The sequence below is a fragment of the Erinaceus europaeus genome, chromosome 12 (assembly GCF_950295315.1).
Source record: "Erinaceus europaeus chromosome 12, mEriEur2.1, whole genome shotgun sequence".
Classification (NCBI taxonomy): domain Eukaryota; kingdom Metazoa; phylum Chordata; class Mammalia; order Eulipotyphla; family Erinaceidae; genus Erinaceus; species Erinaceus europaeus.
Genome location: NC_080173.1, coordinates 99619305 through 99632745, shown reverse-complemented (window position 1 = coordinate 99632745; position 13441 = coordinate 99619305). Strand labels below are relative to the sequence as shown.

Genomic DNA, 13441 nt, shown 5'->3' with positions numbered 1-13441 from the left:
ATGAAATGGGCTACACCAGCACCCCGGCTGCCCGGGCTGCTTCAGGGCTGGACGGGCCGCGGGGTCCCATCACAGTCAGCTGACCCGGTGACCGGGCCGCAGAGCCGAGGGGTCAGGTCACGAGGGGTCGGGGACAGAGGCGACCTCCTGAGGGCCGGGCAGGGGCGTCCACAGCAGGCGCTTCCCCCTCAGCCTCCTCAGAGGCCCTCCTTCCCCAGAGGGGTCCACGTGCCCGCCCTGGCAGCACCCCGCGAGGCGGGTTTGCTGAGTGTGCGCTCCCTGCTCTGCTCTGAGCTGTCTCCGTCTGACCCTCCCATCCAAGTACTAAGCAGGCCCGACCCCGCTTAGCGGCCAGAGGGCGGCAACTTCAGGGCCTCTGCCCGGCTCTCGGCGCCCAGCCCGGCACTGCTGTCACACCGGCGGGACAGGACCCTCGGTCGCCACAGCTGCCCTCAGCTCTCCTCTAGAGGCGGGCTGCGCTAGCCGTCAGGTGGGGCTGCCCCGGGAAACTGACGAACGTGGAATAAAATCAACAAGATGGCGCTCCAGTCCCCAGCACCGGTTTGAAAGCCAGATGTGGCAGTCAGGGAGGGGTGCTGTGGCAAAGCACCGAGCACTAGCACAATCCCTGGCAGCACGTCCGCCAGAGTCAGGCTCTGGCTCCTTCCCTCTCTTTCCCGGGGAAGGCAGGCCAGTGTCACGGTCGCGTATTTCAGCTTCATAAATAAGGAAAATCTAAATTAAAAAAAAAAAAAAAATTAAAGGAGCCGGAGCCACCGCCAGATGTGGCTCACAGCCGCAATTTCAAGCACTGCAGCAGCACAGCTCTGCCCTGAGCAGCACCGCCCTGGTCTGCAGAGGGCCGCGGGGACCTGTCTCCTCCGTGTCAGGGCAGGCGACGTCGGCCCAATCAGGCCAGAGCTCCGGAAAACGCCCAGCCAAGGGCACAGGCTCGTGCCAAGTCAGTCACCTCCAGGAACCTCCAACTGGCTGCTGAGGAAGAGGTCGGAGGAGGGCAGGGGCCTCTTGCCGCCCACTCCACAGCACCGCTGCCACAGAGCTGCAGCCCGGGAGCTGGCACGGGTACCGCACCGGCCTGCAGGCATGAGGCCCTGAGTTTGATCCCAGGCACTGCATAGTCCAGAGCAATGCTTTGATACCTGTCTCATTAAATCTGGGGGTTGGGCAGTGGCTTTGCAAGCGGTGAGGCAGGGCTGCCGGTGTCTGTGTCTGTGTCTCTGTCTCTCTTCCTCTTCTCTCCCCCTCTCTGTCTCCTCGACTTCCCTCTGTCCTATCCAAGGGCAAAAAAATGGGAAAAAACAGCCTCCAGGAGCAGTGGATTCCTAGCGCAGGCACTGAGCCCCAGCAATAACCCTGGAGGCAGAAAGAAAGAGAAAGGGAGGGAGGGAGGGAGGGAGGGAGGAAAAAAGATGTTGCAGCTGCAGAGAAAAGCAGGACCACGCTGCTGCCCCCATTCTCACTCCTCTTCCCCTTCCAAACAGCAGCACGTCCACCCACCCGCCGCCACCACCACTCCGTGTGACTGCTCCCAGCTTCAACGAGGGCAGGGCCTCCGGGGGGACAGGGGCTTCTGTCTGCTTGGCTCGCTCCTGCAGCAGCGCCCGTGCCTGGGACTGGCAGCCAGCCAGCCCGCTCTATGTCTGCTGACGGAGGGGCTGGCTGACCACTTCCACAACCCGCCTCAGGCAAGCCAGGCAACGCTCCTGGAAGCCGGAGTCCACTGGGGGCATCACCGACGCAGAGGGGTGCTGGGTGTGTGTCTCTCCCTCTCTCCCTTATCTTCTCAAGGAAAAAAAAAAACTCATTCCCAATTTCTAAGTCGAAAAGGACTAGAAGTCACAGGAAGCATGAGGAGCTCCTGCAGAAGACATACCAAGAAAGGAAAGTGCTTCCAATGGCACCAAAAGGCAGCTCTGCAGCTGGGAAAACGCTCATCTGGTAGACCATCGGGCCTGGATACCTGAGGTCACCCGTTCAATCCCCAGCACTGCACCTACCGAAGTTGTGTCCTGGCTTCTCTCTCTATTTCATGTGAAACTTTCTTTCTTTTTTAAATCTTTCTTTTTACCAGAGCACTGCTCAGCTCTGACTTATGGTGGTGCAGGGGAACTGAACCTGGGACTTTGGAGCCTCAGGCACAAGAGTCTCTTTGCATAACCATTATGCTATCTACCCCCCTGCCGTGACACTCTCTTTCTCATGTGTAATAAAAAAAAAGTAAGTCCAAAAAGAATGTAGCTTTACAATAACTCCTATTTCTTAGAAAGAATTCAAGGGGGAGTCTGGCGGTAGCACAGCGCATTAAGCGCAGGTTGCGTGAAATGCAAGGACCGGCATAAGGATCCCGGTTCGAGCCCCCGGCTCCCTACCTGTAGGGGAGTGTCTTCACAGGCAGTGAAGCAGGTCTGCAGGAGTCTATCTTTCTCTCCCCCTCTCTGTCTTCCCCTCCTCTCTCCATTTCTCTCTGTCTTATCCAACGACTACGACATTAATAACAACAATAACTACAATAATAAAAAAACAAGGGAAAATTAAAAAAAAGAGAAAGAATTCAAGGGAACTCCAAAGGCCAGTGTGCTCTCAGTTCCAAGAGAGAAGCCATATGATTTCCAAGTGAATATATTTCATTCAGAAAGGAGTTCATGGCCAACAGCTTTCTGAGGCCAGAACTGTGAAGATTAAATCCACTTGAAGTAGCAATCAGTGTGACAACAAATAGAAAACTTAGAGTGGATAAATCCCTAGAAACACACAATGTACTAAATTAACTTAACTGGAGAAGAAATACATAAAGACGTATCAATAATGAAACTGAGCAAGTAATCAAAAACCTCCCAAAAAAGAAAAGTGCAGGGTCAAGTGGCTTCACTAGTAATTCGACCAAACACTTAAAGAGAGAGGGGCCAGGTGGTGGTGCACCTGGTTGAGCACACACAGCGCCTCATGCAAGGGCCCAGGTCCAAGCCCCGTCCCCACCTGCAGGGGGGAAGCTTTGTGAGCTATGCTGTGGCGCCTCTCTTCCTCTCTCCATCTCTACCTCCCCCCCTCGATGACCCTGTCTGTACCCAATAAATAGGTGAAATACATATATATGTAAAAAGAATTAACACCAGTCCTCAAATTCTCCCAAGAAATTGAAGAGGAAGTATTTTTCTTAATGTATGTATCCTATTAACGAGAGAGAGACTGAACATCACTGACACACACACTGCCAGTGACTGAACTCTCGCTCGCCTTCACGCCTGAAGCGCCTGCAGCGCTGTGTCTACTGCGTCACCTCCCAGGCCGCTGAAGAGGGATCATTTCCTCATCTGCCGTGTGAGCTCAACATTGCCCCATATCAAAGGCAGACAAAGATACTACAGGAAGCTACAAGTCTTATGAATGTGGGTGCAAAGATCCTTAACAACAACAAAAAAAAACCGAGCAGACTGAATTTCACAGCACTTGAAGAAAGTGATATACTATGTGAGGTTTTTTTAATTTATTTATTTTATTTATTCCCTTTTTGTTGTCCTTGTTGTTTTTTATTGTTGTAGTTGTTATTGATGTCATTGTTGTTGGATAGGACAGAGAGAAATGGAGAGAGGAGGGGAAGACAGAGAGGGGGAGAGAAAGACAGACACCTGCAGACCTGCTTCACCGCCTGTGAAGCGACTCCCCTGCAGGTGGGGAGCCGGGGGCTCGAACCAGGATCCTTCTGCCGGTCCTACTATGTGGGATTTATTGTTGGAAAGCAGGACTGTTTCAACATACGCAGATCAGAGCGCAGCCTAGGAGGTGGTGCAGTGGGCGGAGGCTTGGGCTCAGGCCTGAGGTCCTCACTTCAAGCCCCAGCCCCTCACGTGCCGGAGTGATGCTCTGGTTCCCTCCTCCCTCTCTCATTAACAAACAGATAAATATATACAGATTTTCAGTCAACCACAAGCCCCCAGCCCCCACCTGCAGGGGAAGCTTCAAAAAAGGTGGGGCACGGACTTGGTGCACTGCCCCAAGGTGGGAGACTCGGGGGTGGGGGGTGTTCAGGTCCTGGAACATGACGGCAGAGGAGGTGCTAGCTGGGGGGTCGGACTGTTGTGTGGAAAACTGAGAAATGTTACACATGTAAAAACTACTGTACTTTACTGTTGACTGTCGACTGTTAATCCCCCCCCCATAAAAGGAAAAAAATTAAAGACTGGGCATAATGGTTATGCAAAGAGACTCTCATACCTGAGGCTCTAAAGTCCTAGGTTCAATCCCCTGCACCACCATAAACCAGGGTTAAGCAGTGCTCTGCTGAAACACAATGCAAATTAATTAATTAGGGCAACAAAAGGGAATAAATAAAATTTTTAAAAAATTAATTAACTTAAATTAAATTCCAAGCATGCAATAACTTTCATGCTTGAGGCTCCAAGCTCCTAAAACCTCAGATGGCACCACTTAAGTCAGAGCTGACTTAATAGAATCCTATAAACAGTTTAGTTAATAAAATCAGGTAAATAGGGCTAGGGAGACAGCATAATGGTTATGCAAGACTTCCAGGCTTCAGGCACCAGTAATCCAGGTTCAATCCCCCACACCACCATAAGCCAGAGCTAAGCAGTGCCCTGGCAAAACAGAAAAAGTAAAAGTAAATCTTAAAAAAAAAAAAAACAGACATGTACTACAATGTGGGTGAACCTCGGATTAAATTAAGTCAGGGAGCCTGCCTAAGAAAAATAAAGTCAGGAAAAAAAGAAAAAGAAAAGAAAATCAAGGTCAGGCAGTGCTGTGCGCCCAGTTAAGAGGACATATTGCTAAGCCTCTGGCTCCCCATCCGCAGGGAGCACGCTTCATGGGTGGTGAAGCAGGTCTGCAGGTGTGTGTGTGTCTGTGACTATGTCTGTCTGTCTGTCTCTCGGTCTCCCCTCCCCTCAATTTCTCTCTGTCCTGTCAAATTAAAATAAGAAAAAAGGGGGAAAGGCCGCCAGCAGCAGTGCAGGAACCCCAGCGATAATCCTGGAGGCAGAAAAACAGAAAATCACATTACCAAAAAAAAAAAGTTGAGGGGAAGCAGAACACATAATTTTGGTGTGTGAATCGACTAAAGGCAATTAGGACCCAAAAGTCTCTGGGAGAATTTGTGATGTCCCCTTAACTGCCAAAAGAGTTGACCAGTTCCAGGAAAGATGTCAGCATCACAGATAACTAACTATACGTATAGTGCTCCCATGACGTGTGGCCGGCGGGCAGGAGCCCAGCAAACCGACTGGGATTGCTCCCGCTGCACTGACTCCAAGGGGAGCTATTTCCATCTCCTGTGCACTGCGCCTCCCTTCACTCGCCAAGTGCGGGCCCTGCACGCTCCCCTCTGTCCTTGACACTGCCGACCCTCCAGTCTTCCTATCTATGAAATGTTTTGGCTGAGGCTTCACTGCTCAGAGTCAACTCTTTAAGAAATACATTTTAATTTATTTATTATTGGACAGAGACAGAGAGAAATTGAGAGGGGAGGGAGAGGTAGAGAGGGAGAGAGAGACAGAGACACCGGCAGCCCTGCTTCACCACTGTGAAGCTTCCCCCTGCAGGTGGGGACCAGGGGCTTGAACCCGGGTCCTTGTGCACCGTGATGTGTGCACTTAACCAGGTGCACCACTGCCTGGCCCCATCAACTATTATTTTTAAGATGTTGGTCTTGTCAAGGAGTTTTCCATTAATTAATTAACTAACTGATTAATAATTTGATAGGACAGAAAGAGATTGACAGAGACCAGGAGAAAGACACTTGCAGCCCTGCTTCACAACTCCTGAAGCTCCCCCCAGCAGGTGGTGGGACTGGGGCTTGAACCCGGGACCTTGCACACTGTAAGCTATGTGCTCCACCGGGTGCGCCACCACCCAGCCCCGCTTATGCTGATCTGATTGATCTGTCAGCTAAGACCCCAGACATAAATGGAAACACCCCACACACACCAGGCACAGAAGGACAAACATTTTGTGGTCCCACTGACATGAGAGGCCCATATCACTCAGAGTCCCAGAAACAGAAAGTAGAATGTAGTGCCAGCGGCAGAGAGGGGGGGGGGGTGGCAGTCACTGTGTCGTATGGCTTCCATTCTGGAAACAGGCAGCGGTGTCGGAACATAGCGCCATGAATGGATTCAGTGCACCGGACTATACTTTAAACAGTAGGCTTTATGCTGTCTATTTCTACCACTATGAAAACACCGACATGACTAACATATGATGAACACACCGTATTTCCAAGCCCTCTAAATAATCCCTTTTTAGGCTGGTTCTGGTGGCCTGGGGCACCCTTCTCATAGCAACGGGTCTTAAAGACATGATTTTTTTTTTAAAGTATTTTATTTATTTTATTTTTGAGAGAGAAAGGAACAGAGAGAAACAAACACCAGAGCACTGCTCAGCTCTGGCTTATGGTAGTGCGGGGGATTGAACCTGGGACTTTGGAGCCACAGGCATGACAGTCTTTTTGCATAACCACTATGCTATCTACCCTGCCTGCCTGACATGATTTTTTTTTTTTTTTTTTTTTTTTTTTTTTAGTATTTTAACCCGAGAGAGGTAAAGAGAGACCAGAGCACTGCTCAAGTCCAACTTACGGTGGGAAATAAGCCTGGGGCTCGGGGTCTCGAGCGTGAAAAGTGGCGCACGAGCTACTGTGCTAGCTCCCCAACCCAAGGATGCTGTCTGTCCTTTTGATTCTGGCCTCAAACCCAGTTCCAAGAACCCGGGCCCTTAATCCAAGCCAAAGGCACAGCCTGACAGGCCACTGACAGCTTTAAATCCCAAACTTCTCCCGGGCTGTTTTGGAGGTGACGGTCTGACAGGGCAGCCAGGTCGCCAACAGATGTTGGAGCCAATCTGTCTAGCTTTCACTCTCTCTCACTTCCTCTTTCACTTTTCACCAAGATAACAGATGGTCAGGACAAAGGAAATGGACGTTGACCGATCTGACTTACTGTCTTGGAGAGCTGGGGCCTCATACATATGTGACACGACCACCCCCAAAAGCAGACTTTATCTATTTCAGGATGTATTACATAATACGTGTCAGATATATTATATTGTACTGTATGGAGAGAGAGGTAAGAGAAAGTGTCTGACATCTTTTTTTTAAAGCCAGAGGGCTGCTCAGCTCTGCTTTATGATGGTGCTGGGGACTGAACCTGGGGTCTTGGCACCTCAGACATGAAAATCTTTTTCATAACCGTTATGCTATCTCCTGTCCTCAGCCTGACTTTATTATTATAATTTACTTATTTGATAGACAGCCAAAAATTGAGAGGGAAGGGGGAGGGAGAAAGGGGGAGAGAGAGAGACACCTGCAGCCCTGCTTCACCACTTGTGACACTTCCCCCTGCAGGTGGGGACTGAGGGCTCGAACCCCGGTCCTTGTATGTGCTTAAACAGGTGCGCCAAAACCCAGGCCCCTCCCAGTCTGATTTTTTTTTTTTTTTTTTTTTACTTGAGCACTGATCAGCTCTGGCTTATGGTGGTGAAGGGGATTGAACCTGGGACTTTGAAGCCTCAGGTATGACAGACTGTTTGCATAACTTTTATGCTATCTACCCCTGCCCCCCAATCTAACTTTTTAAAGTTGGAAATCATAGTCCTGTGCTCCCCCTGCCCCCCCCCCCAAGATACTGATATCTAACAGCCTTTCTTTCCACTCTAGCTGCAGTGGTGACTGAGTCCAACCACCTACAACGAGACAATCAGCAGCCCCTCCCTGCCCTCCCTAGTCTCCCGGAGGCCGTTCACAGAGATTATCTGCTAGATCTCAAAATAACTCGGTGAGAATGATTGTGTAAAGGCTGTTATTCTCCAGAGGAGAGAGGAAGAAGCCTGGGCTCAGGAGATGAAGTAATCTGTCTCCAGCCCCACAGCCCCAAGCAACAGGACCAGGGTTAGCAGGGAAGTGAGGCTCCGTGTAGGAACCAGGCCGTTTTGGTGTCAAACAGAACCTGCCACGTCAGAGGCTCCTTCACGTGGCCACTCTGCTGTCTCCCAGCCTTGGTCTTTTGTTATTATTATTTTTTTTTGTAATTTTATTTATTTATCTTCCCTTTTGTTGCCCTTGTTGTCTTTTTTTTTGTTGTTGTTGATGTCGTCGTTGTTGGATAGGACAGAGAGAAATGGAGAGAGGAGGGGAAGACAGAGAGGGGGAGAGAAAGACAGACACCTGCAGACCTGCTTCACCGCCTGTGAAGTGACTCCCCTGCAGGCGGGGAGCCGGGGGCTCGAACCAGGATCCTTATGCCGGTCCCTGCGCTTTGCGCCACCTGCGCTTAACCCGCTGCGCTACCGCCCGACCCCCTTGTTCTTTTTTTTCAAAGGCTTTCTTTTTTATTTTTACTTATTTATTTTCCCTTTTGTTGCCCTTGTTTTTTTTATTGTTGTTGTAGTTATTATTGATGTCGTTGTTGTTGAATAGGACAGAGAGAAATGGAGAGAGGAGGGGGAGACAGAGAGGGGAGAGAAAGACAGACACCTGCAGACCTGCTTCACCGCCTGTGAAGCGACTCCCCTGCAGGTGGGGAGCCCGGAGCTCGCACTGGGATCCTGACGCCGGTCCTTGCGCTTTGCATCACCTGAGCTTAACCCGCTGTGCTCCTGCCAGACTCCCGTTTTCTTTTTTTTTTTTTTTTTTCCTCCAGGGTTATTGCTGGGACTTGGTGCCTGCATTACAAATACAATGCTCCTGGAGGCTTTTTTTTTTTTTTAATATTTTTTTGTTTTTAATTTTTTTAAGTTTTTTATTATTATCTTTATTTATTGGATAGAGACAGTCAGAAATCAAGAGGGAGGTGGGTGACAGAGAAGGGGAGAGAGACAGAGAGACATCTGCTGCCTGTTTCACCACTCGTAAAGCTTCCCTCTGCAGGTGGGGACCGGGGACTCAAACCTGGGTCCTTGCGCATCGTAATACATGCACTCAACCAGGTGCGCCACCACCTGGGTCCCCCAAAAAAATTTTTTAATTTTCCCTTTTGTTGCCCTTTTTTTTTATTGTTGTTGTAATTATTGTTGTTGTTACTGATGTTGTTGTTGTTGGCTAGGGCAGAGAGAAATGGAGAGAGGAGGGGAAGACAGAGAGGGGGAGAAAGACAGACACCTGCAGACCTGCTTCACCCTCTGTGAAGCGACTCCCCTGCAGGTGGGGAGCCGGGGGCTCGAACCCGGATCTGTACACCGGTCCTTGCGCTTTGCGCCACATGCGCTTAACCCTCTAAGCCACCGCCCGGCCCCGTCTTTTGTTTTCTTTACCCTCAAAAGCTTAACGCTAATGGTTACTCCAAGCCTGTTTTACACATGGAGAAGCAGAGGCCCAGATGGATAAAACAAGCCAGGGAAAAAAACGCTCCCATGTCTGGCGACCAGAGGGAGGGGCAGGTGCCCCTCTGGAGAAGCGGCCTGGAGAAAGGGCTCCCGCCTTTCCGAGCTCCGTGCTGCAGGCAGCCTTCCTCTTGGGTTTTCCACTCATGCCTGGAGCTACCAAGCTGTGCACAGCGCCCGCCTGTCTGGGAGGTCTGCAAGAACAGACCAGGGGAGGTGCAAGAGGTGGTGCAGTGGACAGAGCGCTGGACTCTCTCAAGCAGGAACACGGGTCCTGTGTTCGATCCCCGACAGGCAGGACATGTACCGGAGTGATGTCTGGTTCTTTCTCCCCCGTCTTTCTCATTAATGAATATGTGACTTTTTTCTTTATTGGGGGATTAATGCTTTACCGTCCACAGTAAAATACAGCAGTTTCTACATGTGTCACACCTCCCAATTTTCCACATAACAATACAACCTCCACTAGGTCCTCCTCTGCCATCCTGTTCCAGGACCTGTTCTCTCCCCCCCACCCCACCCCAGAGTCCTTGACTTTGATACACCAGCTGCAGTCCAGGTTCTACTTGTGTTTTCTCTTCTGGTCTTGTTTTTCAACTTCTGCCTGAGAGTGAGACCATCCCATATTCATCCTTCTGTTTCTGACTCACTTTACAGGATTTCTTCAAGCTCCATCCAAGATGGGGTGAAGATGGTGAAGTCACCATTTTTTACAGCTGAGTAGTATTCCATTGTGTATATAGACCACAACTTGCTCAGCCACTCATCTGTTGTTGGACACCTGGGTTGCTTCCAGGTTTTGGCTATTACAAATTGTGCTGCCAAGAACATATGTGTACACAGATCTTTTTGGATGGGTGTGTTGGGTTCCTTAGGATCTATCCCCAGGAGAGGAATTGCAGGGTCATAGGGTAGGTCCATTTCTAGCCTTCTGAGAGTTCTCCAGACTGTTCTCCACAGAGGTTGGACCCATTGACATTCCCACCAGCAGTGCAGGAGGGTTCCTTTGACCCCACACCCTCTCCAGCATTTGCTGCTGCTGCCTTTTCTGATGTCTGACATTCTCACAGGAGTGAAGTGGTGTCCGTCTCACTGTTTCTTTTTTTTTTCACCAGAGCACAGCTCATCTCTGGCTGCTGGAGGTGCAGGGGACTGAACCTGGGACTTCTGGTGCCTCTGGCTTGAGTGTCTATTTGCATAACCATTACGCTGTCTACCTCAACCAAAAAATAAAATCTTTAAAAACAAACAGGAAGCCGGGCGGTGGCGCAGCGGGTTAAGCGCACGTGGCGCAAAGCACCAGAACCGGCGTCAGGATCCCGGTTCGAGCCCCCGGCTCCCCACCTGCAGGGGGGTCGCTTCCCAGGCGGTGAAGCAGGTCTGCAGGTGTCTGTCTTTCTCTCCCCCTCTCTGTCTTCCCCTCCTCTCTCCATTCCTCTCTGTCCTATCCAACAACGACGATATCAATAACAACAGTAATAATAACTACAACAATTAAACAAGGGCAACAAAAGGAAATAAATAAATGTTTTAACAAAACCAAACAAAAATGTGATCATGGGTGGAAGGTCAACGAGGTCCTGGGGAAACTGATGATTTTGCCTGCTCACAAGCGAGTTATGCCCTGACCTGACCGGAAGAACCTTTCGCACTAAAAGTGGTCCTGGAGGCCCGCAGCATCAAGGTACCACCCGAGCAACGCCGGCCAGGAGCCAAAAGGCCTGGAGGCGCCCGCCCCGCCCCGTCCGCGCACGCGCGCCGCCCGCACTAGTCCCGGAACAGCCCCAGAGCCCACAGCGCGGTCCCGGGGCCGGTGCTGGACCGCGCATGCGCCATCTGCGCGCGCATGCGCACCCCGGCTGTTGTGCTTCCCCTCTACTCCCCAGCCCTTAGTTCTCGCGCCAGCTCGGCAACCTATCGACGTCAGCCACGTCCCCTCACTCCGCGCTACTCACCTTGCGCCCCGTTTTCTCCCGCAGTGCCTTCAGCCGCTCTTTTCGCCGCAAAGCCTCTTCCTCTAACCGGCCCACACTGGCTGTAGTCGCCGCCATCTTGCCCGCGACCGCTTCCTCGCTCTAGTCCTGCAATACGCAGGCTCAGAGAGCGGACGAGCCCGCGCAGCCAATCCAAAGACGAGAAAGGGAGACTAGGAAGTGCTGCTAACCAATCACGATGGAGTTTCTAGAGTCGGCCCACCCTCCTGTAAAGAAAAGGGGTTTAAGACTCGATTAGCCCATTGCCGATGCGTGAGAAAGTAACAAGTGGGACCAGACCTGAGAGGAGGACAGAGCACATCGATCGCTCGGTTTCTGCCTAAGCCCCAAAGCGCCGCGAACTCCTTGCTGGTGGCGTGGAGCGTTCAGACCCGCCCTTGTGCACTTAGCCTGTTCGCCGTTCCGCGCCATCAGACTCCGGCGTCTTCGGGAAGCCTTCCCTTCTGAGCAGGCGACGTGATACTCGTATCACGCCTCAGGGGCCAGCAAAATTGTTATTTTTAACAATGCGTGATCCCCTCCGCACTGAAGAAAGCTTTGGTGCTATGCTTTCTTTTCTTTCTTTCTTTCTTTCTTTCTTTTTTTTTTTTTTTAATGTGATTTTCCACCAAGTGGCTCTGTGACCCTAGCTGAGTCACTTGGCTTTCACCAACTTACTTTCTTTCTTTCTTTTTTTAAGATTTTATTTATTTATGAGAAAGATAGGAGGAGAAAGAACCAGACATCACTCTGGCACATGTGCTGCCGCAGGGGATCAAACTCGGGACCTCATGCTTGAGAGCCCGAAACTTTTTACCACCGTGCCACCTCCCGGACCACGGTGCTATGGTGCTATGGTTTTTATCTCGCTGCCTCTGTCTCTATCTGGAAAAAATTAGCCCCAAGACATGAAGCCCATAACTGACACAAGAGAGAGAGAGGCTGACTTTTTCCAGCTATCAGTGGCTCTCCTGATTCACTTGTCCCTGTGCCCCCAAGTCCTTCATTGCCCACATGGATCAAAACTTGCCCCATTTGGACTTGGCTGGCCCTTTTCCTCCAAGTTCATGGATGATGCACCGCCAGCCCCCAGGAGTGGCCGGGTAGCCAGGAACACTCTTCCAGCCTGCATATTGCTGGGCTAAAAAGAGGAGGTGGTCGCTGGGGAAATGGCAGCTAGTATCCCAGAGAAAAGCAGACTCCACCCAGCCAGTGGGCTCCAGGAGAGGTGCTCAGCCCAGCTGCCTTGGCCTCATTTGCAGATGACGGGCGCCCCGTGTTCACAGCTCCTCTGCAGGAGGTGCCATGGTCTTTGTTTCCTGCACTAATCAGCATGGCCCATAGCCAAGAGACCGCCCTGGTTGATAACACTCGTGACCTCACTCACGTCACTTGGAAAAGTCACAGCTCTGTGAGGGGCAGGCCATGCCTACACACATACATATCACGACTTGTCTTAGCTCGGCTGTGTCCTGCTTAGCCTCCCACCCCCAGACTGGCAGCAAGTGGACGGCTCTTTTCTCCCTTCCCAACTCCCTTCAGAGACCCCTGTGCTAGAGAGCATCTTCTGGCATTCCCTCAGACAGCCCTTGCACCTAACCGGGTCTTTGGGTACCACCACCCTGCATCAGGTGGGGTGAACTGCCAGAGCCTGATATTTAGGAAGTACCTGGTCCACAGGGAATAGGCCCAGGAGATGTCAACTTAGAGGGAGGGGGATGGGGCTACTCAAAAGTGAGGGGGCACAGAACAAGATGAAAACGGGAGCAGAACAGGGGGCCAGGCGGTGGCACACCAGGTTAAGCGCACATAGTCCTAAGTGCCAGCACCCATGCAAGGATCCCGGTTTGATTCCCCTGTTGGCTCCCCACCTGCAGGAGGGACGCTTCACAGGCGGCGAAACAGGTCTGCAGGTGTCTATCTTTCTCTCTCTCTCTACCTGTCCCCTCTCAATTTCTCTCTGTCCTATCCAATAAAATGGGAAAAAATGGGGAGTTGGGCGGGGCGGTAGCACAGCGGCTTAAGTGCACGTGGTGCAAAACACAAGGACCGGCATAAGGATCCGGTTCGAGCCCCCGGCTCCCCACCTGCAGGGGGGTCACTTCCCAGGCGGTGAAGCAGGT

The 13441-nt window shown here is 51.3% G+C and overlaps 1 protein-coding gene across 1 annotated transcript in view; it reads right to left on the bottom strand.

Annotated features, from left to right (window-relative positions):
- Positions 1-11545, bottom strand: part of CCDC12 (coiled-coil domain containing 12) — a 51116-nt gene extending 39571 nt beyond the window's left edge. The window contains exon 1 of the mRNA XM_016192901.2: positions 11301-11545. Within this exon, the coding sequence (XP_016048387.1) occupies positions 11301-11396 (96 nt within the window). The 5' untranslated portion in view covers positions 11397-11545. The remainder of the gene's footprint in view (positions 1-11300) is intronic.
- Between the last annotated feature and the right edge of the window lie 1896 nt (positions 11546-13441).